This window comes from Euleptes europaea, chromosome 4, assembly GCF_029931775.1.
Source record: "Euleptes europaea isolate rEulEur1 chromosome 4, rEulEur1.hap1, whole genome shotgun sequence".
NCBI classification, from domain to species: domain Eukaryota; kingdom Metazoa; phylum Chordata; class Lepidosauria; order Squamata; family Sphaerodactylidae; genus Euleptes; species Euleptes europaea.
The window spans coordinates 6,494,159-6,520,400 of NC_079315.1; the positions used below are offsets into that span (position 1 = coordinate 6,494,159).

Here is a 26,242-nt window from a genome sequence, read left to right on the forward strand (position 1 = left end):
ACACACAACTTCAGAACAGTCGCCTTCTGTGCTTTGGGGAAATTCTCTTCTAGCAAAGATGAACTCAGTATTCTGGTATTGATTTCTAGGAGGCTTCTGAGTTGATAGGCCATGCTTTAGACAACAAAGAAGTTCTTTGAAAAAACTGTTATAAATATCCAAGTCTCTGAATTATCATGCACCATTATTTCCATATTATTTTGCATAATGTGAATTTATACAAATAAATAAATCAGATTAGCTTTGCCCCCTAATTCAGCCCCTGATACCATCAGTTTTCCCTTCCTCTTCTCCCACTATTGAAAATATATTTTCGTTACCTCGTTTCCAAACCCATATACTTTCTTCTGCCTTCCATAACTTTTAATATATATGACGAATTCAGATTTCTTAAGATATTGCTACATTTAATCTCCCATTGTTTGATGTCATCTGATCCCCCGCTCCCAGTACTTTGCAATTCCCATCCTTTTTGCCTTTGGTATGTTAAATATCACCTCGGTCTCCCTTTTGGTCCCGGGGTTTTCCAGATATCCCAGTATCATATTGCCTGAAAAGCGGTTCTGACCTCCGAGCCGAAACAAGTGAGCCAACAAATAAATTAATCACCGGCGTCTTCTGTTAAAATCACACTCTTTAATGGTCATGCACCTGTCCTCCCAAGCGGATAATCAAAGCCACACAACGGGGCCAGAGAGACGAGGGTGGGAAGTTCTTACGTGCCCGAGGGAACCCCCCGCGATGCTAGTCACACTCTCTCAGCCCCACCTGCTTCACAGGGTGTCTGTTGTGGGGAAGGGAAGGGAAGGTGATTGTAATCCGGTTTGATTCTTCCTTAAGTGGTAGAGAAAGTTGGCCATTAAAAACCAACTCCTTCCTTCTTCTTAAGGAGGAATCAGACTGGCTTACAATCTCCTTCCCTTCCCCTCCCCACAGGTAGGTGGCGCTGAGAGAGCTCTAAGAGAGCTGTGACTAGCCCAAAGTCACCCAGCAGGCTTCATATGTAGGAGTGGGGGAAACCAACCCGGTTCACCAGATGAGCATCCACCGCTCACGTGGAGGAGTGGGGGAATCAAACCCTGTTCTCCAGATCAGAGTCCTACGCTCCAAAGCGCCGCTCTTAACCACGGCGGTTGGCTACAGCGTGGTGATACTTTCACCACCACCACCTGTTCTCTCAGCCCCCCCCCATCTCCTGCAACCCAGGAGGAGCATAAGCAGCACAGTGATCCCAATGCTACTCCTCCCCGCCACCAACTATTTGTAAGCATCCAGAGATTTTGCAAAGATCGAACAGAAAGGGAACGCCGGAGCCAGTCACCCAGCCCCAGTTTTTACATGCACGCACCCCAGTGGTCTACAATCCCCTCCGCGAGTCCTCATGGGTTGTCCAATAAAAATAGCCATCGCGCATGGCTCAGTGATGTTTGGCTCGTGTGGCCTTCTTTCACCGAGCAAGCCAGACGGGTTTTTTCTGCATCGTGGCCCCTTTTCTCCAGAGATTGTCTTGTGTGCTTTAAATTGTGGAGCTCCCTGCCCCAGGATGTGGCGATGGCTGCCAACTCGGAAGGCTTTAAGAGGGGAGTGGACATGTTCATGGAGGAGAGGGCTACCCATGGCTACTAGTCAAAATGGATACTAGTCATGATGCACACCTATTCTCTCCAGGATCAGAGGAGCATGCCCGTTATATTAGGTGTCGTGGAACACAGGCGGGATAAATGCTGCTGCTGTTGCCTTGTCTGTGGGCTTCCTAGAGGCACCTGGTTGGCCACTGTGTGAACAGACTGCTGGACTGGATGGGCCTTGTTTGATCCAGCATGGCCTTTCTTATGTTCTTATGTTCTTTGTGTGTGTGTGTGTGTTTGTGCACGAGTCGCAGACTTTCCAGAGGCGTGTAAAGCTGCGCTGAAAGATTCTGTTATGTCAACAAGTAGCCTGTTTTGGAAAAAAAAAAAAAAGAGCCTTCCGTTTGCCTTCCAGGTTTTGCCCTCGACATCGTGTTTGCTCTCGCGAATGGCTTCTCCCCTTCCTATGAGTTCTTCGCAGTCTCTCGCTTCTTGGTGGGCGTCATGAACGGCGGGATGTCGCTGGTGGCTTTCGTCCTGCTGAACGAGTGCGTGGGCACCGCTTACTGGGCATTGGCAGGTAGAGCTTTGACCGACGGTGTCTTTGTTATGGGTTTCTTTAAGCCTCTGGCAAATCCAAATTTGGATTCAGCAAATGCTTGAAGGCGGCCCCGTGCAATAGGGAAGCAGCGGTTATTCCCGTGCCTCCAGAGTGCTAACCTCCTAGAACCTCGGAGTGAGTCTGTCTTTTTTTAACTAGACCAGGAGACACTACAGGCCGCTGCGATTAGCTCTGGCTGCTGCTTCCCACGTTTTGTATGTTAAAACGTGCATGTGGAATCATCAAACTAACATTGCTGTATGAAAATTGTCATGTTCCTTGTACACACATGAACACAAAACCCTGGGATCTTTTGCAAGCAAGCGAGTCCTCTGACTCTCATAGATCTAGGATATCAGCACAACCTTCCATGAAGATAGTTTCAGAGGGTAGTAGAAGAGAGTAGAAGAGTTGAGTCCAGTAGCACCTTAGAGCTACTGTCACTCAGAGCAGACACTATTGACCCCACTGAGGTTATAGCTACTGGTGACAAATGTGTCTAGTTCGAGAATGAGAGGCATTTGATCTCAGAGCAAAAATGTCCTCGAGCACTTGGAAGATCAGTCTCTATTCAGAGTTTAACACCTAGTTGCACAACAGTATCTTATAGGGCGATAACAAAACGTTAAGAGATACCTAATGTTTCTAGTTGATGGCGTATGAAACAATCTGCAGTCGTTTCTCCTTGTAGAAAGGAGGACTGTGCCACAAAACGGAAAGACCAAAACAAAATTACTCCTAGTTGTGCTGAAATAGTTCAATACAAATTGCAACAATAGGCTCAATATTAAGCAAACAGTATCAAGTGTATTCAAAGTGCAAAGCAACAATACGCAAACAAGGACTGTACACATAAACAATGGTGCTGAACAACAAAAGTGTATTATATACAGTATTTACAACAAATAGTCACCACCAGATTCATTCATCAAGCTATTCAGCTTACTGATACTAATAATGTCTGTAGACTCAAAGTAAAGCGCCCGGCTTCATCTGTTTCTTGAACTTCCCTTAGGAGAGTAATGCCAAATGTCCTGTGGGGACCACAACTGAATCCAAATTGTTCAGAACCGGATCAGAGAGAGGAACGCAGATCCACAGTATTCATTACATTTCACCTAAGGCTTCATCAGCCTCAATTAGTTTCTCAAGTTGCCTAGTTCACATCAGTCAGTTTTCAAAACATGCTCAGAGGAGCATGTTTTGAGGCTGATGAAGCCTTAGGATAAACGCAATGAATACCATGGATCTGCGTTCCTCTCTCTGATCCGGTTCTGAACAAACAGATGAAGCCGGGCGCTTTACTTTGAGTCTACGGACATTATTAGTATCAGTAAGCTGAATAGCTTGATGAATGAATCTGGTGGGGACTATTTGTTGTAAATACTGTATATAGTACACTTTTGTTGTTCAGCACCTTGTTTATGTGTACAGTCCTTGTTGAGTATTGTTGCTTTGCACTTTGAATACACTTGATACTGTTTGCTTAATATTGAGCCTATTGTTGTAATTTGTATTGAACAAAACGGAAAGAGGCAGAAGAAATACATTTTGGATTACCGTACCTGTTTTTTAAAAGTAATATCTTTCTTAATAAGTTGCATATGTATGAATTTTAGCATGTCTGCCCACTTCCTCTCTCAGCAAAACTTTGTGTGTTTAATACATGCTTTGAATCCATTTGCATCTAGTGGCTTCTATTTTGTGACAAAAATTACTAGTCTTTAAACGTAAGCAGATGTCCATAATTTATTGTATAACTTCCATGCACTGTGGTCTAAGGTAAAGGTAAAGGTCCCCTGTGCAAGCACTGGGTCATTCCTGACCCATGGGGTGACGTCACATCCCGACGTCACATCCCAGACTGAGGTCTGGTGCTGGTTAAAACGTGGGACCAGAGAAAACCTAGGATTAACTAACAGGGAAACACAAAATGAAACACCAACTGCTGTTCTGTTGTCTTGTTCAGATAGCTTTTTTGTGCGTCTGTCTCTTCTGTTAATGTCCCAATGTATGGTCAATAACACTCTTTCCCCCCCTGCTTTCCCTATATTAGGATCAATTGGTGGCCTGTTCTTTGCGGTGGGGATTGCTCAGTACGCTTTGTTAGGCTATCTGATTCGCTCCTGGAGGATGTTGGCAGTCGTGGTTAACCTGGAGGGAACAGTAGTCTTCCTGCTCTCTCTGTAAGTTCCCGATCTTAAAACTCTCCTGGTGATATCCTGGAGGATTTTTTTGGCCATCTTCTGGGTGTGGAGTAGAGGTTCACTGGGGGTGTGGAGGGGGGAGGTAGTTGTGAACTTCCTGCATCGTGTAGGGGTTGGACTAGATGACCCTTGTGGTCACTTCCAACTCTATGATTCTATGATATTTATGTCAAAGGTGCGGGAATCGCTACTCACTGGATGAGATAGCCTATCGTTCCTCTCTTGCACCAAATAGATTTTCCCCTGTTTGCTAATTTCTTTTTTTTTTTTTGCTCATATTTCTGTCCCTTTTCTAAGAAGTTATCGTTCTAGACTTTTCGTCTGAAATCCTTGGCAAGGTCTCCCTTGAGAGGTAGCCCCCTTGGAAAATCTTCAAGTGTCCATGAAATGGAAGACGTGAGATAGTCTGATCGCAATGAGGCACCCTCTGACGCTCCGAGGGGATGTTGCGCAGTTCGGAGATTCTGCATTACTGTCCACTTAACTTGCATGCGCTTCTGGGTGCAAGTTCCAGATTCTGTGTGCTAGATGTGCTTGATTTGACGTGGAAACGCCCCTCGGCAGCTATTTGGCTGAATGCAGTAAATGCGGCCAGTAAAGCATCCGGTGAACCAAAGGCATTATTTTGGATATTGCTGCCGAACTTGAGACATCTAAAAATCCACCGCCCAAAAAACACAGTGGCAACCTGGATGCGAACTGTAGATAACTCTTAAGCTCCCAGATACGTCTGTGCATTCCTGCATCTTGCTGCAGTGTTGAAAGTCACAGCTTGATTTTTTTAACATTTTACTAATGTGACTGCAAAGAAGTTTGGAAAACTAATGGTCTAAATATTAACCAGTGACTAACATGTTCATCAAACAATTAAGTGCCTAACCACGTGGTTTCTAAACTAATACATTTTTTTTCCTGAGGCTGATTAAAAACCTCTTAACATTTTAATGTTTGGAAATCTGAAGAGTTTATGTGGTTTAAAAAAAAAACATGTATAAAAGGCAGATGTTATCAGTTCTAGAACATAATCTCAGTTTTAAAATGCCTTAAAGTACGGTAAATGTTAACTTTTGACAAATGCCTGAAGAGAAACGAGTGGGGAAAAGAAAGAAAGATATTCTGTGAGTCAGATTTTTTAATATTTGAGGCCAGCCATTTCTGAATTGGAGAAGGGCAACAGGTGCACCAACCAGAGTGACATCAACTCTTGAGGCCAGAGTGGTGTAGTGGTTAAGAGCGGTGGTTTGGAGTGGTGGAGTCTGATCTGAAGAACCGGGTTCGATTCCCCACTCCTCTACATGAGCGGCGGATGCTAATCTGGTGAACTGGATTTGTTTCTCCACTCCTCCACAAGAAGCCAGCTGGGTGACTTTGGGCTAGTCACAGCTCTCTTAGAGCTCTCTCAGCCCCACCTACCTCACAGGGTGTCTGTTGTGGGGAGGGGAAGGGAAGGTGATTGTGAGCCGGTTTGATTCTTCCTTAAGTGGTAGAGAAAGTCGGCATATAAAAACCAACTCTTCTTCTTCTCCTTCTCCTCCGTCGGTTGGATTATACGCACATTTTGACTGCACATAATTTAGGGTTGCCAGGGCCCCCTCAGCCACTGGGGGAAGCAGGGGAGTAGGGTTGCCAGAACCATGCTGGGAAACTCCTGGAGATTTGGAGATGGAGCCCGGGGAAGGCAGAGACCTCAGTGGGGTACAATGCCATAGAGTCCACCCTCCAAAGCATCCATTTTCTCCAGGGGAACAGATCTCTGTAGTCTGGAGATGAGCTGTAATTCTGGGGGTTCCCCAGGCCCCAGCTAAGGCTGGCATCCTTAGCGTAGGTAAAGTGTATCAAGTATTTTATTCACATTCCCGCTGCTTTCCTGGTTTGCACATTCACAGTATCACCCTAGGCAGAGTTACGCTCTTATCGAAGTAAGTGGACTTAGAAGGGTATGACTTTGCTTACAGCGGCACTGTCAGGTGCCAACTCCACATTACATTGAACGTGGGGTTGCTGCGGGGACTTGCAGCCATATGCTAGCCGTGAGTTCCCTGTGGGAACTCAGTTCTAAAGTGGCACAGGAGCCCGATTCAGATCAGGGCGGTGCAGGGAAAGGGAAGAAGAAGAAGAGTTGGTTTTTATATGCCGACTTTCTCTACCACTTAAGGAAGAATCAAACCGGCTTACAGTCACCTTCCCTTCCTCTCCCCACAACAGACACCCTGTGAGGTAGGTGGGGCTGAGAGAGTGTGACTAGCCCAAGGTCACTCAGCTGGCTTTGTGTGTAGAAGTGGGGAAACCAACCCAGTTCACCAGATTGGTGTCTGCCCCTCATGTGGAGGAGTGGGGGATCAAACCCGGTTCTCCAGATCAGACTCCACCATTCCTCTTCTTCCTCTTCTTCCTCTTAGAGGACTCTGACCCTCAGCGTACTTATTTTGTTGCTCTTTTTTGGAGGCTGCAGAGAAGAGTCGAAGGGAGGTGTTTTTTGAGATGGGTCTTATTTAAGTTTTGTGGATTTATTGTTCAAGACCTGGGTCTAAGAACAGGCGGAAAGAGAAACAGAAACAACAAGCAGTCCCTTGGCTGCCACCGTGAACTGTTCTTGTGTTTCAGATTCATCCCCGAATCCCCTCGCTGGCTGTACTCACAGGGCCGGCTGAGTGAAGCCGAGGACGCCCTCTTCCTCATCGCCAAGAGGAACCGCAGGCCCAAGTGCACTTTTTTCCTCAAGCTGCCGGCGGAGAGGAGCCACAAGGAAGCGGGCAGCATCCTGGACCTCTTCCGACACAAGATCCTTCTGGGACGGACCCTGTTGATGATGTTCATCTGGTACTTGCTTCTCGTTTGGGTCTGGCTCTGATGGGCCCCTGCTGGGATGTCGCTGAGATACTGCCGGATGGGCACATTGTGTCTTTGGAGACATGGCTTAGTGATAGAGCATCTGCTTGGCATGCAGAATGTCCCAGCCAAGTTTGATCCCAAGTTCAATCCCTGACAACAAAGATGGCGAGGGGTCTGTAGACCAAGTCCTATGAGGAAAGGTTGAAGCAGCTGGGTATATTTAGCCTGAAGAGGAGAAGACTGAGAGGGGATAGGATAACCATCTTTAAGTACTTGAAGGGCTGTGATATTGGAGGAGGGTGCCGAGTTGTTTTCTGTTGCCCCAGAAGGTTGGACCAGTACCAATGGGTTGAAATTAGATCAAAAGAGTTTCCATCTAAACATTAGGAAGAACTTTCTAACAGAGTGGTTCCTCAGTGGAACAGGCTTCCTCGGGAGGTGGTGGGCTCTCCTACCCTGGAGGTTTTGAAGCAGAGGCTAGACGCCCATCTGTCAGCAATGCTGATTCTATGACCTTAAGCAGATGATGAGAGGGGGGGCATCTTGGCCATCTTTGGGGCATCGAGTAGGGGTCACTGGGGTGTGGGGGGGGAGGTAGTTGTTAATTTCCTGCATTGTGCAGGGGGTTGGACTAGATGACCCTGGTGGTCCCTTCCTATTCTCCCAGGTTTATATATATATATATATATATATATAGTCCCGGGAGGGGCCCCCAAACCCCCTTCCCGGGCCTAGGGGCGGCCCCCACACTCACCGGGGGTCCTCGGAGGGCGGCGTCACCGAGGCTCCCTCTCCCCCCAGCAGCCCTGCAAGCCGGCCGGCAGGGAGGAAGCCCAGCAGGAGCCGCCAGCCAACGACCCGCCAGCCCGACCCAAGCCGCGGCAGGAGCCGCGGGCCGACGCCGTGCCAGCCCAGCCGACGCCGAGGGAGCCGGGACCCCACCAGGCGCCAGCCCAGGCGCCCCAGCCGGAGGCGCAGCACGCCACCCCTGCACCGGCGAGGCCGGGGCCGCTGAGGGCCGCCAGCCTACAGGGCCGGCGGCCAGAGTAGGAGCGCCCAGGAGGGGCGTGGAGAGGGCCGCGGTGGGAGCAGCCCCACCCGCGGCCGAGCTGATCGGCGGGCGGGCGAGGGCCGGGAAGCGGCGGGGACCACGCCTGACTGCCTATGGCGTGGAAACCAGCCCTCCCCGCCCTTATATGGATTTCCGGGGGGAGGGCTAGGGGCGGAGCTGGGGAGGGGTTTCTCTGGCCTGGAGGGTATATAAGGCCAGAGAAGTCTGCCTGCCGGGGAGGATACTAAAGCCAGAGTTGAGCTACAAGGTGTGTCCTGTGGCAACCTGGCGACGGCCGAGGGAGAGTCGAGCTCTGACTCCCCCTCGGATTGGTCTGAGGCGGAAGAGATTGTCTCAGCCTCAACGTCCTCCAGGTCAGAGACCCTCGCACCGGCCACGCCCAAGGCGCAGCGTGACATATATATATATACACATATACACACACACACACACATATATACAGCAAGGTAATAGGGTGTTAATTAATTAATATTATGTTTTGTAAGTATTTAATGGTTTTATACTAGTTCAGGTTAGAAGGTTCATATTCATTCCAGCTATTTACAAATAGTAACTTGTCCAAGACTTGTAGTGATAGGTAGAATTGTTGTATGGTGTAGTCTGCGTGTTTTTTGTTGTTGTATGTTTTATATTCTGTTGAAAAATATTTTTTAAAAATTAAAAAAGAAAGAAACTGAAGCTCGGGTTCTGGTGGGGAAACAGAAAGGACCAACTTTGTCAGATTTCCAGAGGGGAAAACTTTGATCGTCTGCTGAAGCCAGATCCTGACGTCAGAAAGGCTAATGTATTTATTGGGACATATATTTATTTTATGGCGCTGATATATATATTAAAAACATTAAAAATCTAGTTGATACTGGTATGCACTCCTTGTACGGAAGGCTAACACAGCCCAGTAAAGAACAGGCAGAAAGTATTCCACGCCAGTGGTCTCTTTAATTTTATAAATTTTATAGAATATAGGGCACAGAGTCAAATTGGAGTATATCCCCACATGCATACCTGGGTTCTTATTATTCTGCTATTATACTGTTATACATGTTGTATTATGTATTGGTGAGCATTATAAGTGATGTTATTAGACTGCCAGGGGCCGCAACGCGTTTGGATTGTGGTTTTAGTTTATCAACCTGGATTAGTTGCCGGGTTCGATTTCCCACTCCTCCACATGAGTGGCGGAGGCTAATCTGGTGAGCTGGGTTGGTTTCCCCACTCCTACCCACGAAGCCAGCTGGGTGACCTTGGGCTAGTCACAGCTCTCTCAACCCCACCTACCTCAGAGGGTGTCTGTTGTGGGGAGGGGAAGGGAAGGTGATTATAAGCCAGTTTGATTCTCCCTTAAGTGGTAGAGAAAGTCGGCATATAAAAGCCAACTCTTCTTCTTCATTTGTGCTTTCTTTTAGTATTAATTTTAATGTTTTTAATATAGATATCAGCACCTGAAAATAAACATATTTCTATACATAATTGAGTCTTTTTCCACCCAACCTTTGGGTACCCAGCTTTGGTTTTAGGTTGGGTCTTTCCTTCCCCCTTTTGTTTTTTGTTAATTGGGGCACAATCTTTCAGATGTGCGGAGAGGCACAGGTTCTGGCTCATGTTGCAGCAATGTTGTTCATCCTTTAAAGCACCATGAGATCCCACCATGGAGCGGTGGAGTCTGATCTAGAGAACCGGGTTTGATTCCCCACTCCTCCACATGAGCAGCGGAGGCTAATCGGGTGAACTGGGTTGGTTTCCCTGCTCCTACCCATGAAGCCAGCTGGGTGACCTTGGGCAAGTCACATTCTCTCAGCTTCACTTACCTCCCAGGGTGTCTGTTGTGGGGAGGGGAAGGGAAGGTGATTATAAACCGGTTTGAGTCTCCCTTAAATCGTAGAGAAAGTCGGCATATAAAAACCAACTCTTCTTCCTTGTTTTGACATTGACCGCTGCATGTTTTCTCCCTCTGTCCCCTACAGGTTCGTGTGCAGCTTAGTTTATTATGGTCTTACTCTCAATGCGGGCGACCTGGGTGGCAGCATCTATGCCAATTTGGCCCTTTCTGGACTGATAGAGATTCCCGCATACCCGCTCTGTATCTACTTGATTAATCAAAAATGGTGAGTGTTGGACTGTGGGGAGCGCTGAACCTTGATTTGCTTGATTATTTATTTGGGAATTTAAAAATGCTTTTCTCCGCTCAGTGCAGATTCCAAGCAGCCTACAGTCTTGAAAACAAGATCACAAAACTGTCATATAGACGATGGGGCTGAGTTGTTTTATGTTGCCCCGGAAGGTCGGACCAGGTTGAAATTTTAATCAAAAGAGTTTCCGTCTAAACATTAGGAAGAATTTTCGAACAGTTAGAGCCTTTCCTCAGTGGAACAGGCTTCCTTGCGAGATGGTGAGCTCTCCTTCCCTGCAGGTTTTTAAGCAGAGGCTAGACGGCCATCTGTCAGCAACGCTGATTCTATGACCTTAGGCGGATCATGAGAGGGAGGGCATCTTGGCCATCTTCTGGGCATGGAGCAGGGGTCACTGGGGGTGTCGGTGGGGGAGGTAGTTGTGAATTTCCTGCATTGTGCAGGGGGTTGGACTAGATGATCCTGGTGGTCCCTTCCAACTCTGTGATTCTATGAAAACCATCAAATATCACACATTTTCAAACCCAAATTACTTAAAAACAAACCTGTGGGCCATCGACAGAGAAATCCAGAGGGTGGGGTTGGGTGGGGGGTAACAGTTTGTTCCCTGGATAGTGCAGCTTACCCCTCTGTGCCACGGGGCTTTTAGGACTTAGGTCTTGTCAGATTTTCCGATTGAACGTTAGTTCTGTAATTTCCATCTCCTTGTGGTTGAAGAACGGTAACTTTCAGGTCAAGGAGCAGAATTGCCCCGGGAGTTCGTCTCTACCTCGTCTCGGGGTGTTTGAAGCCGGGGGGTAAAGTGTACAATCATACAGAGGTTGCAAACTAATTTATAATCTCAGTGCGTCAAATTTACCAATATTTCTCCCAACTCCGAAAACAGTCAGGACCCCAGGTAAGCCAAAGACCTGATCAAAAGTTTGGACGCTCTTTGTGTTCCTTGTGAGTTTGTGTAAAAACAGGAAGAAGGGATGCCGCGCGAATAAAGGAAAGAGCGTGACTTAGCTTTCTTTTCTCACTGCATCTTCCTCGTTTTCTTTCTGGCTCGTCAGGTTTGGCCGGAAACGGACCCTCGCGGCATTTCTGTCCCTGGGGGGACTGGCTTCTCTTGTTGTCATGTTTCTTCCCGAAAAGAAAGGTGAGGGGTTATGTGTGTGTTTGTGTGTGTGTTATGGTTCTTAATTGTGGAAAGTCTGCAACAGCCCAGTATCTTCTCAGCAAAGCTTTGCAAAAATAATAAAACAGAAGCGGACTTCAGTTGCATAGATTCAAGGGTCATCTCTGGATTTGAACCCATGAAGCTGCCTTCTACTGAAGCAGACCCTTGTTCCTTCAAAGTCAGTATTGTCTACTCAGACCGGCAGTGGCTCTCCGGGGTCTCTGGCAGGAGTCTTTCACATCACCTACCTTCCGAGTCCCTTCAATTGGAGATGCCGGGGATTGAACCTGGGACCCTCTGCATGCCAAGCAGATTCTCAACCATTGAGCCACAGCCCCTCCCCAGAACCAGAAGTGTAGACAAGAATGTCCATGGGGACATTCCCTCCCTGACAGGGAGTTGGGGATGGAGTTGAAAATGTGTGATTCCGAAGTCTAGTTTCTCTAAGCGCCCTCTGTCTTCACTGTACTTCCTCCTTTGGGGCTGGTAGAAGAAGGCTTCCTCTAAAGAGCATGAATTTCCAAGTTTAGACCTGTCTGCGAACAAAGTTATTACTCCAGTTTTTCTTTGGAGGAGCATACTGTGAGCGGTTAGCTATGCTTATGAAGAATTCACTAAGTCCGAATTGTGCATGTCATATACTTTTAGTATATGAGAGCCAGCTTGGTGTAGTGGTTAAGAGCGGTGGTTTGGAACGGTGGACTCTGATCTGGTGAACTGGATTTGTTTCCCCACTCCTACACACGAAGCCAGCTGGGTGACCTTGGGCCAGTCACGCTCTCTCAGCCCCACCTACCTCACTGGGTGTCTGTTGTGGGGAGGGGAAGGGAAGGTGATTGTAAGCTGGATTGATTCTCCCTTAAGTGTTCGAGAAAGTCGGCATATAAAAACCAACTCTTCTTCTTTTAGTAGGTAACAGGAAATTGCAGGTCGAGGTGGCCGATCTTTGGCTGCCTTTGACTCATACTTAAACTTTTGCACCCTGCGTTGTCTCCTAGGAACTCTGGTTCTCCCTCCCCCGTTTTGTCTTCACGACACACTTGTGATGCAGCCTAGGCAGCATAAGAGAGAAGAATGACTCTAATGCTACAGTTGAAAAGAGCCAGAATCCAGTAGCACCTTAAAGACTAACAAAATTTTTGGCAGGGTATGAACTTTCGTTAGTCACAGCTCATTCCTTCTTTAGATCCTGTCTGAAGAAGTGAGCCTCTCTGGGCAAATACCCCCTGGCTCCGCCCACTTTGTAGAAACAATTGTTGGGTGCCACGTTGGGGGTTTCTGCCTTAACATTTTACCTTGAACTGATTCCAATTCATTGGAACTTCCAAGAATTGTCAAATTTCATATGAAAAAGGTTATTTTAGGGGAGTGTCTGACATCACCATTTTACATCTGCTTCAAAAAACAATACCTGAACAATGCTTCCTCCTTTTGCACTACTGGAACCTTGACTGCGATTTCCTTGCCGTTCTTAAAAGCACCTTTCTGATCAGCGCAGTAACCGCGCGAGGAGCGATGACTTCCCCGTAAAGCTAAATTCTCCAGCCGTTTGCGCAAATGAACAAAGTCCGAGCGCTTTTTGACAAGTGTTGCGTTTCCCCCGACAGCTACGGGAGTGTTTGCGTTCGTAAACAGCCGGTCCTTGTCTTTGCTGGGGAAGCTTACCATCAGCTCCGCATTTAACATTGTTTATATCTACACATCTGAACTCTACCCTACGGTGATTAGGTAAGAAAACTTCCCCTTGGGGGTGTGCACACGCGCGGCTTCTGTTGTCTGTGGCCGTTTATGCATGGCTGTTTCCTCATGGTCACCCCGCCGACTACTTCGGAGCTTTCTTTTGACTGTGCTTGCATTTTCCGTTTCAAGCTGCAAGCGTCTTTGCAAGCTAAATACTTCAAGCCTCCAGGGTTGTTGTTTTTTTTAAAAAAAGGTAAAGGTCCTATATGCAAGCACCAGGTCATTCTCCTGATCCATGGGGTGACGTCACATCCTGACGTTTACTAGGCAGACTTTTGTTTTTTACGGGGTGGTTTGCCAGTGCCTTCCCCAGTCGTCTTCCCTTTACCCCCAGCAAGCTGGGTCCTCATTTGACCGACCTCGGAAGGATGGAAGGCCGAGTTAACCTTGAGCCGGTCCCTGAAACCAACTTCCATTGGGATCGAACTCAGGTTGTGAACAGAGCTTGGACTGCTGTACTCCAGCTTACCACTCTGCGCCACAGGGCTCCAGGTTTTTTACAACTTCATAAAAGACTTTATATAATATTATTGTGACTACCTGATTCTTATCTCTTTGTATCGATGTTTTGACGGAGGAAGGACAATGCTGCTGCAGTCATCTTGCTTGTGGGCTTTCTAGAGGCACCTGGTTGGCCACAGTGTGAACAGACTGCTGGACTTGATGGGCCTCGGTCTGATCCAGCAGGGCCTTTCTTATGTTCTAATGTCCCTGTAAACATTTATGTTTTGTCATTTTTCCCAGGAACGTTGGAATGGGAGCCTGTTCCATGTTCTCCCGAATTGGAGGGATCATTGCTCCTTTCGTTCCATCTCTGGTGCGTCTCGACTTTGCATTTGTCTCTTCTCCGCATACTCGAAAGAAAGCAAATAAATCACCGCTCTGTTCTTCCGCTGCAACAGGAAAAGTTCTGCTTTTTTTTTTCTAACCCAGTACTTTTCATGGATGCCAGTTTTTTTCATCAGTGGGCGGAGATGGGGCCAGAAAGGAACATTTTTCCAGTATTCGTAGGCTTGGAGAATAACCCCATGTGACAGTTTGCCACTCACTAGTGCAGATCTGACTTCGTCCAACATTGGACATGGTTCAAGAGCAGGGTTGCGAACTCCAGGTTGGGAAATTCCTGGAGATTTGGGGGTGGAGCCTGGGGAGGGTGGAGCTTGGGGAGGGACCTCATCAGGATACAATGCCATAGATCCCACCCTCGAAAGCAGCCATTTTCTCCAGGGGAGCTGATCTCTGTCGTCTGAGCATCAGCTATAATTCCAGGAGACCTCCAACGTTCGGCAACCCTATGGAGGCAGAGAGGAGCTGCTATGAAGGGTGGGCCTTAGCTAGCAAATGCCACTTCAAAAAGCCCCCCTCGCTGTTCCAGCTCTGAGAAGGCGGCACCAAGGAAAGTCTTTCTTGTTTCTCGGGTGGGTGGTTCTATTATCATGGGTCGTTTATGCATGGGTGTTTTACCTGAGGTTCGTTGCTCACTGGACCCACACTTTCCTGTCAGGAGCCTATGCACCAGCAGTCTTAAATCAGGAAGCATTTGAGTCCCCGCCCCTTGAAATGCTGCTTCGTAATTGGCTGTGGTGAGAGAGAAATTCCCCCCCCCCGCAAACCCAGTTGCCACAGAAAAAAGCATTTTAAGAACATAAAACAAAAAACTGGAGCAATCTGAAAAGGAGGGGGAATCCAAGCCTCTGTTTTAAAAAGCCTTTCTTCTGCTCAGAAAGAGCTCCCAGAAAGCATTTGAATCCCCGCCTCTGGACATGCTGCTTGGTAATTGGCTGTGAGAGAAACCAAGCTTGCGTTCCCCGCACTTTGCCTTATGCGTGGGGATTTCACCCAGGCTGAGCCCAGGGGAGAGGGAAGAATCGGGTTAACGGAGGAATGGGAAAGTCCATGATTTGAGAGGGCTGGCCGCGAGGACATCTCTAATGGAGGGAAAACTCATGCATAACTCCAGGGAACAACCAAGACAGACAGCGGGTGAACATATGTGAAAGTACCCATGCATAAACGACCATGGTTGGCTTTTCTTTGGGGAGTTTTTTGGGGTGGAGGTGGTGGTAGAACTACTATAGTTGCTGTTTGGGTTTTCTGTTGTAACTTTAACATTATTGTGTATTTATGGCAATGTTGTGAGTCCTCTTGAGAATTTTGTTGAGAAGCAGCATATAAATGTACTGTTTGGATTGTAGTGAGCTGAAGAAGTGAGCTGAGGCTCACAAAAGCTCATACCCTGCCAGAAATTGTTTTGGTCTGTAAGGTGCTACTGGGCTCCAGCTCTTTTCTACTGCAGAAGGAAGGAGATTAGGCTTACCAGGTCCCTCTTCTTCTTCGGAAGGAGGTTTTTGGAGTGGAGGGGTTCACATCCGGAAGTGCTGCATTGCAAAGGGCCGGTTTCCACTCCAACTCCCAGTTTGAGTGGTAAAGGCCTGTTGCGGTGCGGCACTTCCGGTTGTAAAACGCACCACAAGGGGCCGTTTTCCACTCAAATGGCCCCTTGTGATGCGTTTTACACCCGGAAGTGCCGCATCGCAACAGGCCTTTACCACTCAAACTGGGAGTTAGAGTGGAAACCGGCCCTTTGCAATGCAGCACTTCCAGATGTGAACCAGAAGTGACCTGTCCCTGCCTGCACAGATTGCCCGCCGACCCTCAGCTGGTCAGCGGGCGGCCAGGTGGATTGGCAGGGGTTTGCCCGCCACCACCTGGCACTTGGCATCCCTAAAGGAATTGGAAATACTAGACTCTTCATCTCCTCCTTGCAACCTGGCCCGACAAAGGGGCTGTTTTTAGGCCTGGTGCTCTTGTCCTGCTCAGACGTTACGCTGGGCATGCCGCACTTCGGGACCAATCGTCACGACCGAATGGACGTGCAGAGGTGTTTGTTGAGCGGATTGGTGCTGAGTCTGACTGCGTTGCGATGTGTGTGCTTGTGTGTGTTACCGCGTGCTGCGCTTGTCACCACTCTCGGCCCCTGAATTCTTTGCCACCGCAGGGCAGCTGGAAGCAGGTTTAGCGCGCAAAGCCGTCGCGGCCGTAGATGTCGGGCCGACACGGAATGCCGTTAAGCCCAAGCCCTCGCGCTGTTGATGTTTGTTCTTAATTTTTTGCAGAAATCTGTGCAGTGGTCTCTGCCGTATGTCGTGTTCGGGGTCATGGGCCTGCTCTCGGGCCTGCTGAGCCTCTTGTTGCCCGAAACCTTAAACAGCCCATTGCTGGAGACGATCTCTGACCTGCAGGTTTGCTCCTACCGGAGGCTGGGCAGGGAAGCCGTGGCGCTGCAGACGCTGGAGCGCTCCCGGGTACGGTACCTCTTGAACCTTCTTAACCCTGCCCCTCTGGCGGAAAGAGCCGTCTCAGTTAAGTCTAGGTAGTGCCAGGTCCTCTGGCACCAGGAGAAGAATATTTGAACCCTAGAAGAAGGATTTTTATTTTGTTTATTATTTCAGCTTACTTCCCCGGTCGAGATTGGGCTCAGAGCAGCTTACAAAGAATACAAATATCCCATTAAGAATGAGAAGAGTTGGTTTTTAGATGCTGACTTTCTCTACCACTGAAGGAAGAATCAAACTGGCTTACAATCACCTTCCCCTCCCCACAACAGACACCCTGTGAGGTAGGGGGGACTGAGAGAGCTCTAAGAGAGCTGTGACTAGCCCAAGGTCACCCAGCTGGCTTCACATGTAAGAGTGGGGAATCAAGCCCAGTTCTCCAGTTCTGAGACCACTGCTCCAAACCACCACTCTTAACCCCTTCACCACATCTTATGTTCTTATGTGGCTGTACCCACCACGCTGTCAGAATTCCAAGGGTGGCCCACAGGCTTTAAAAGGTTGGGGACCCGTGAACTAGACCACGGGGGGATCCATCATGTATGCCTGCTCTGTGCATTTGCCAAAGTGTGTGGCTTCTTACCCATGGCTCTGCTCAATCGGGGGTGGGGGGGCATAAGAACATAAGAAAGGCCATACTGGATCAGACCCAGGCCCATCAAGTCCAGCAGTCTGTTCACACAGTGGCCAACCAGGTGCCTCTAGGAAGCCCACGAACAAGACGAATGCAGCAGCATTATCTTGCCTGTGTTCCACAGCACCTAATATAATTTTATATAATTATCATAAGAACATAAGAAAAGCCCTGCTGGATCAGACCCAGGCCCATCAAGTCCAGCAGTCTGTTCACACAGTGCCCAACCAGGTGCCTCTAGGAAGCCCACAAACAAGACACCTGCAGCAGCATTATCCTGCCTGCGTTCCACAGCACCTCATATAACAGGTATGCTCCTCTGGTCCTGGAGAGAACAGGTATGCACCATGACTAATATCCATTTTTACTAGTAGTCATGAATACCCTTCTCCTCCATGAACATGTCCACTCCCCTCTTAAAGCCTTCCAAATTGGCAGCCATCACCACATCCTGGGTCAGGGAGTTCCACAGTTTAACTATGCATTGTGTGAAGAAATACTTCCTTTCAACTGTTTTGAATCTCTCACCCTCCAGCTTCAGCATATGACCCCTCATTCTAGTATTATGAGAGAGGGAGAAAAGCTTCTCCCTTTCCGCTCTCCCCATACCATGCATAATTTTATAGACCTCTATCATGTCTCCCCTCAGCCACCTTCTTTCCAAGCTAAACAGCCCTAAGCATTTTAGCCGCTCCCCATAGGACAGTTGCTCTAGTCCCCTGATCGTTTTGGTTGCTCTTTTCTGCACCTTCTCAAGCTCTGCAATATCCTTTTTTTAGGTGTGGTGACTAGAACCGTGCACTGTATGTGTTCTCTATTCCTTTAATCCCGGCTTGCCACAGCTGCCTGCCCAGTGGTGTCGTAAACTCAAAAGTAACTCTGGCCAGGTTGTATTGTTCAAAGCATACCGAAGGCCTTCTCTGACATCAGGATCTCATCTTCCTTTCAGTCTGACCACGAAAGCCCCGCGGGAAGCGACAGCGAAGACGAAGAATTCTACGATGCGGACGAAGAGACACAAATGATCACGTGACGGTGGAAGAGAAACACCCCTGTTTCAGCCACAGCCTTTTAAAAACTCTGTAGTCAGCCTCATCTGAACAAACGTAAGAAGCAGGTAACAATCGAGGGGCAGAGAGGACTTGAGCAGGGCCGTCCTGTCCGCATCGGGAGGAGAAGCAGAATCCGTCCCCGACCGGTGTCTGCTCTGCCGGACAAAAACTGTTCCTGGTTCTGGGAGAAGTCAGGAATTCTGCCGGCACCGGACTGGATGCCGTTTGTGAAACCTAACAACCGACCCAGTTTGTAGCCAAATTTCTTCTGTATGTGTTGTTAATTTTTTCCTTCAGCTCAGGCTGTTCTTTACTGATTGGAAGCCGACTACGGAGAGAGGTTACTGACCGCGCGATGGGGAGACGCATCTTGAAATATCGGGAGGGTGGGGGTGATCTCTCTTCTGTACAGGGAATGTTTGCCGGTTTTTCATTTTGTGGAATTTTAATCTAGGGAGGAAGAGGAAAAGCAGGAATAACGGGCTGGACTTTCTGTTGCTCCGTGGGGACCAATTCGCTTAAAAGGCAACTGAATCACGGAAAGGGATTCGCAACATCAATTTTTTTTTAAATGTCAGTTTTGACTCTTGTACTAGGGTACCACTTTAACACAAAAACACTGGGTTTTTTTTTCACCTAGTGCGTTTTCTTTATTAGGAACCATATGCATCTGGTTTCCCCGAGGCACACTGGGTCTTACACTGGACAGGGGTTATCCTTATCCTACCCACCCCCTACCCCCTAAGGCAAGAGTCAATAGTCCAGAATATTGCTGGTGAATTCCCAGGGAAGAAGAAGGAAGAGTTGGTTTTTTATATGCCGATTTTCTCTACCTGTTAAGGAGAATCAAACCGGCTTACAATCTCCTTCCCTTCCTCTCCCCACAACAGACACCTTGTGAGATAGGTGGGACTGAGAGAGCCCTAAGAGAGCTGTGACTAGCCCAAGGTCACCCATCAAGCTTCATGTGGAGGAGCGGGGAAACCAACACCGTTCACCAGATTAGAGTCCACCGCCCGTGCGGAGCAGGGCTTCTTAAACTTTCCCCCCCTCGCGACCCTTTTTCGCCCGAGAAATTTTTACGAGACCCCAAGTATATAAAATAGGTATATGAACCAAACATTTACTTGATAATAAATCATAAAGAAATCTTTTCCTGTTGCCAAATTTTTCGCGACCCCCCCCCCCCCCCACATTCAGTTGCGCGATCCCATGTGGGGTCGCAACCCACAGTTTAAGAAGCTTGGAGGAGCGGAGAATTGAACCCGGTTCTCCAGATTAGACTCAACAGCTCTTAACCACTACACCGCATATATAGCGAGGATAGTGAGCATTGCTACCTTGAGTTCAGACCACCTGTGTTTGTTTGCCTCTTCGTGTTGTTGGAAAGATGTAGACAAGCTGGAACATGTCCCAAGGAGGGCAACAAAGATGGTGAGGGGTCTGGAGACCAAGTCCTATGAGGAAAGGTTGAAGGAGCTGGGTATGTTTAGCCTGGAGAGGAGAAGACCGAGAGGGGATATGATAACCATCTTCAAGTACTTGAAGGGCTATCATAGAGAGGATGGTGCCGAGTTGTTTTCTGTTGCTCCAGAAGGTCGGACCAGAGCCAACAGGTTGAAACTAAATCAAAAGAGTTTCCATCTAGACATTAGGAAGAATTTTCTAACAGAGCGGTTCCTCAGTGGAAGACTTACTTGGGAGGTGGTAAGCGCTCCTTCCCTGGAGGTCTCGCTCAGCCAGGCATTTCTGGTTTTCACAAACGAGTCACGGGCGTTGATTATCCTGCTCTCCTTCAAAGGGGGAAAACAAGGTACTCCTCCTAAACAGTTTTCATTGACTGGAATCAACTTGGTTTGCAGGATGTCACAAACGTGGGAAACGAAAACAGACCAGGATCTAGGAAGCCACCACGCAATCCAGCGTGGTTTGTTTCCAGTCTAGTTGACCAGAAAAGGGGGAGAATCCATTAATAGGATTATTGTCCTATTGAATAAAAAAAAAAGAGAACATAAGAAAAGTCATGCTGGATCAGACCAAGGCCCATCAAGTCCAGCAGTCTGTTCACGCAGTGGCCCAACCAGGAGAGAGGTCTATAAGAAGCCTACAAACAAGACAACCGCAGCAGCATTGTCCTGCCTGTGTTCCACAGCACCTAATGTGATAGGCATGCTCCTCTGATCCTGGAGAGAATAGGTATGCACCGTGACTAGTTTCCATTTTAACTAGTAGCCATGGATACCCCCCTCCTCCATGAACATGTCCACTCCCCCCTTCAAGCCTTCCAAGTTGACATCCATCACCACATCCTGGAGCAGGGAGTTCCACAGTTTAACTATGCATTGTGTGAAGAATGTAACTATGGTGTTACCGCACTAGGTATTCCCAGCGATGTATCAAGAGTTTGGAAATGTTATAAAAAACATCGCTTTAAAAGGTTTTTTGGATGCCACGGCTAAAAAAGGGTTGGAAGACGTCTTCACAGCTAAAGGGGCCAAACAAAGTGCGAACAGTATTTTTTATAACAGTTTCAAACTCTTAATACATCGGTGGGAATACATAGAAAGCGCGAACAGTATTTTTTATAACATTTCCAAACTCTTAATACATTGCTGGGAATACCTAGTGCGGTAACAGCCTACGTGTTGCGTGAAGAGGTCCCAAAGTGTTGCATCCTTTTTGTTGGGTTTTAATTCTCAAAGCGTATATGTAAGTATAAGAACAGGTTAAAGAACGGACATGGACATTTTAGCCCCAACGGTCTCATTCGGGGGGGGGGGGGGGACACATTTTTCTGGTGCCTCCCACACGAGATTCTTTCTCCTCTTTTAAGCGGAAAGTTCACGAAACTTTCCATGAGGGTTGGCAAAACATGTTGTGACTCCCATCGGCATAAACAATTTCAGCAGGCAAGATCGGCTTCTGCAGACACAAACGGTGTGACCTCCAAACACTCCACAGTCTGTCCTTTCAGGAATACTGAGCGAGGCTGACCACAGTAGGGTTGCCAGCTCCAGGTGAGGAAACACCTGGAGATTCTGGGGGTGGAGCCTGAGGATGGCAGGGTTTGGGGAGGGGCCTCAATGCCATAGGGTCCCCCTTCCAAAGCGGCCATTTTCTCCAGGTGAACTGATAACGGGAGATCTCCAACCACCACCTGGAGGTTGGCAACCCTATGTCACAATCAATGGACACGTTTAAGGCTTCAACCAGGGTAGTCAGACACCATTGAGAATAGGTGTGCATCATGACTTGTAATCCATTTTGACTAGTAGCCACGGATAGCCCTCAACTCCATGAACATGACCGCTCCCCTCCTAAAGCCTTCCGAGTTAGCAGCCATTACCACATCCTGGGGCAGGGAGTTCCACAATTTAACTGTGTGCTGTGTGAAGAAATACTTCCCTTTATCTGTTTTGAAAAAATCACTGTTTTGAGTGGTGGTTTGGAGCAGTGGACTCTGATCTGGAGAACCGGGTTTGATTCCCCACTCCTCCCATGAGCGGCAGAGGCTGATCTGGTGCACTGGGTTGGTTTTCCCACTCCTACACATGAAGCCAGCTGGGTGACCTTGGGCTAGTCACAGTTCTATTAAGAGCTCTCTCAGCCCACCTACCTCGCAGGGGAGGGGAAGGGAAGGTGATTGTAAGCCAGATTGTTTCTTCCTTAAGTGGCAGAAAAAGTTGGCATATTAAAAACCAACTCTTCTTTCTCTTCCTCTGTCTCCCCTTAACCGCCTTCTTTCCAAGCTAAGCAGCCCTAAGCATTTTAACCGCTCCTCATAGGGCTGTTGCTCTAGCCCCCTGATCGTTTTGGTTGAGGTGACCAACATTTCTCGCAATGATTCACAGGCAGCGCCATCTGTTCCTTGCAACGTCGAAACAGACCAGCAAATTATTAGTCCCGTTGTCAAGTGTCTCTTGCCCTTCGATATCATCCACCAACAAGAGGCTGATGCCAAGTTGATTCCCCATCCCCACAGCTCCAAAATATTGTTAGGAAGAGCTCTGCACTATATCTAGGGGACAGTATCGATCTACGCCGACCATTCTGGCTTCTCAAAGCCTCTGGGGAGCAGGCCGTTCCAAATGGAACTGCTTTCCGCCTTGCCGTTTCTTGATAGGGAAGCATATAAATCTCTGCTCTCAAGGAAATCCCTCTGCCCGGGCAGCAGGGAGAGGGATAAAAGACTGGGCCTGCAATATTGTAGAGGGCCTAGTTTTTTTATTGAGGGGATTTGGATACGGGTGGCGGGGAGAGGAAAAGGCACAATTCACATTACACAAATTGTACAAATCAAAGGCAATTTTAAAGCTTTCCACTGGTGAACACAAGAACTTAAGAAAGGCCCTGCTGGATCAGGCCAAGGCCCATCAAGTCCAGCAGTCTGTTCACACAGTGGCCAACCAGGCGTCTCTAGGAAGCCCCCAAACAAGACAGGCTGCAGCAGCACCGCCCTGCCTGTGTGCCACAGCACCTAATATAATTATATATAATATAATTATAATAACATAAGAAAAGGCCCTGCTGGATCAGACCAAGGCCCATCAAGTCCAGTGGTCTGTTCACACAGCAGCCAACCTGGTGCCTCCAGGAAGCCCACAAACAAGACGACTGTAGCAGCACCATCCTGTCTGTGTTCCACATCACCTAACATAATAGGCCTGCTCCTCTGATCCTGGAGACAATAGGTATGCATCATGACTAGTATCCATTTTTGCTAGTAGCCATGGATAGCCCTGTCCTCCATGAACATGTCCACTCCCCTTTTAAAGCCCTCTTAAATCCCACTCCCCTCTTAAAGCCTTTAAGAACATAAGAAAGGCCCTGCTGGATCAGACCAAGGTCTATCAAGTCCATCAATTTGTTCATGCAGTGGCCAACCAGGTGCCTCTAGGAAGCCACCAAACAAGACGACTGCAAGCATTCTCCTGCCTGTGTTCCACAGCACCTAAGAGAATAGGAATGCTCCTCTGATCCTGGAGAGAAGAGGTATGCATCATAAGAACCTAAGAAAAGGCCCTGCTGGGTCAGACCAAGGTCCATCAAGTCCAGCAGTCTGTTCACACAGTGGCCAACCAGATGCCTCTAGGAAGCCCACAGACAAGACAAAAGCAGCAGCATTGTCCTGCCTGTGCTCCACAGCACCTAATGGAGTAGGCATGCTCCTCTGATCCTGGAGAGAATAGCTATGCATCATGACTAGTATCCATCTTTACTAGTAGCCATGGATAGCCCTCTCCTCCATGAACATGTCCACTCCCCTCTTAAAGCCTTCCAAGTTGGCAGCCATCACCACATCTTGGGGCAGGGCGTCTCATCCACAACGGGCAAGGGTCTCCAAGCGTCCTATGCATACTTCGCTTCTAAGCAAGTCCTACCAAAGTAAAATGACTCTAAAATATACTTATTTAGCCAAGAAAGACAACCAGTTCATAGAGCGCTCAACGATATCTAACATTCCCAACCTTTCATAGAAGCCAAGTGTAGGTGGCACGAGGCAAAGGGTTCGAAGGGGGCCCCCATGAGTTTTGCCAATACCAAACTCAATGACCACTGTGAGACAATTGGTGTTCTGGGTGGGTAGAAGAGCCCTTTCAAGGAAATCTTTGATGTCTTGTGGGAAAATATTGTGGACCTAGCCACCTCTTTTTGCTAGGGAGAAATGGCCACTAGGTGCACGTTAACAGAGAATGCTAGTCCCTCACTTGTAAGGGGCAGTAGATAGTCGAATATATCTGACAGAGGTACTATGCCAGGAATCGCCCCTCTGGTGCTACACCATCTTGAAAACAGACCCCACTTAGTGCTATAAGAACTCCTAGTGATGGACTTACGTGGCTGGAGAAGAATTTCCTGGTCCTCAGCTGTAAACCCTACCAAGGTCCCCGCATCCTCCATGTTTCCAGGTGTAGGTGGCGTACCCGGGGACGGGCTATTGGGCCCATGCTGAGCAGGTTTGGGTGAGGAGGAAACACGATGTATGTTTCGTCACACAATACATAGTTAAATTGTGGAGCTCCCTGCCCCAGGATGTGGTGACAGCTGCCAACTTAGAAGGCTTTATTTAAGAGGGGAACGGACATGTTCATGGAGTTGTGGGCTATCCATGGCTACTAGTCAAAATGGATTACTAGTCAGGATACATACCTATTCTCAATGATGTCTCACCGTTTGGAGCGGTGGACTCTGATCTGGAGAACCAGGTTTGATTCCCCACTCTGCCACATGAGCGATGGACGCTAATCTGGTGAACTGGATTTGTTTTTCCACTCCTACACGTGAAGCCAGCTGGGTGACCTTGGGCTTTTCACAGCTCTCTAAGAGCTCTCTCAGCCCCACCTACCTCACAGAGTGTCTGTTGTGGGGAGGGGGAGGGAAGGTGATTCTAAGCCGGTTTGAGTCTTCCTTAAGTGGTACAGAAAGTCGGCATATAAAAACCAGCTCTTCTTCTTATAGCCCAGCCACAAGGTTACAAATGCAGAAACCAGCGAGGCCGGATCGGTGAAACCAAGAAGGGGAACAGAGGAGTAGCCATTTGTAAGGCAGACATATTGCGCGCGTGAAAAACAGTAGAAGAGGCAGTGATAACTATTGATCTAATAGGATCAGAGACAAGAGGAGAGACTGTTCCATTTGGCCTGCGTGTGGCTGTCAGAATGAATTAGGGACAGCGACGCGAAGCTCTTCTGTTTCCAAGCCTCCGTCCCTCGAGCAAATCTATTTATACTCCCCGACACACACACGATTCCACAACAGCCAGGTCAGGAACATATTTTGCATTACTATTGATACCGTGTAGTGCAAGCTTTTTGGAAAGAGGCATTAGACCAGGGGTGTCAAACATATGACCCTGGGGCTGGATGCGGCCCCTTGAGAGCGGTTCCTCGGTGGAACAGGCTTCCTCGGGAGGTGGTGAGCTCTCCTTCCCTGGAGGTTTTGAAGCAGAGGCTAGATGGCCATCTGTCAGCAATGCTGATTCGATGACCTTAGGCAGATGATGAGAGGGAGGGCATCTTGGCCATCTTCTGGGCATGGAGTAAGGGGTCACTGGGGTGTGGGGGGGAGGTAGTTGTGAATTTTCTGCATTGTGCAGGGGGTTAGACTAGATGACCCTGGTGTTCCCTGCCAACTTTTATGATTCTATGAGAGTTCTTATGTGGCCCACGAGCCAGCCGAGGCAACCACCCCCTCCAGTCCCGATCTGGGCTGGCGAGAAGAAAAAGAAGAGTTTTTATATGCTCACTTTCTCTACCACCTAAGGAAGAATCAAACCGGCTTACAATCAATCACCTTCCCTTCCCCTCCCCACAGCAGACACCCTGTGAGGTAGGTGGGGCTGAGAGAGCTCTAAGAGAGCTGTGACTAGCCCAAGGTCACCCAGCTGGCTTCGTGGGGAGGAGTGGGGAGACCAACCCGGTTCACCAGCTTAGCATCTGCCACTCACGTGGAGGAGTGGGGAATGAAACTTGGTTCTCAGGATTAGAGTCCGCCGCTCCAAACCACCACTCTTAACCACTACGCCACGCTGGCTCTCTCCACGCAAGGCATGGCCAGACCCAATCAAGGGACATTCATGTCATATCCGGCCTTCGTAACAGATGAGTTTGACACCCCTGCATTAGATGGACCCTATCTCTGCTGGAAGCATCTCTTGGTCATCTGATTTCACTGCCCACCCTTGCAGGCAAGTAATTCAACAGCACAGACCACACGTTTTCATACAAACTGAAAAAATCACCCCAACGGGAAGGAAGCTACTTGTGAAAATAGTGTATTTTCCTGAAAGGAAGATAACCTAGAATGTAAGATAATCCTCTGGGGAAAAAAGAGCATACTCCAAAGAGCTAGACTTGAGGCCAGTTAGCCCCTTAGAGACCAACAAGATTTTCGGGGTATGAGCTTTCAAGGGT

The 26,242-nt window shown here is 48.2% G+C and overlaps 1 protein-coding gene across 1 annotated transcript; it reads left to right on the forward strand.

Annotated features, from left to right (window-relative positions):
• Positions 1-1,976: 1,976 nt before the first annotated feature.
• SLC22A15 (solute carrier family 22 member 15) lies at positions 1,977-18,317 on the forward strand. The gene is made up of 9 exons (XM_056848599.1): positions 1,977-2,148; positions 4,226-4,355; positions 6,981-7,196; positions 10,242-10,382; positions 11,462-11,547; positions 13,176-13,296; positions 14,053-14,125; positions 16,425-16,613; positions 18,227-18,317. The coding sequence occupies exons 1-9, from the start codon at positions 2,073-2,075 to the stop codon at positions 18,308-18,310; spliced, it is 1,116 nt and encodes a 371-aa protein (XP_056704577.1). The 5' UTR covers positions 1,977-2,072; the 3' UTR covers positions 18,311-18,317.
• Positions 18,318-26,242: the final 7,925 nt, after the last annotated feature.

Coding starts and splice junctions, on each gene's coding strand:
- SLC22A15 (XM_056848599.1), top strand. CDS start 2,073: ATGAACGGCGGGATGTCGCTGGTGGCTTTCGTCCTGCTGAACGAGTGC. Junction 4,356..6,980: donor GTAGTCTTCCTGCTCTCTCT/GTAAGTTCCCGA, acceptor CTTGTGTTTCAG/ATTCATCCCCGAATCCCCTC. Junction 16,614..18,226: donor AGACGCTGGAGCGCTCCCGG/GTACGGTACCTC, acceptor TCTTCCTTTCAG/TCTGACCACGAAAGCCCCGC.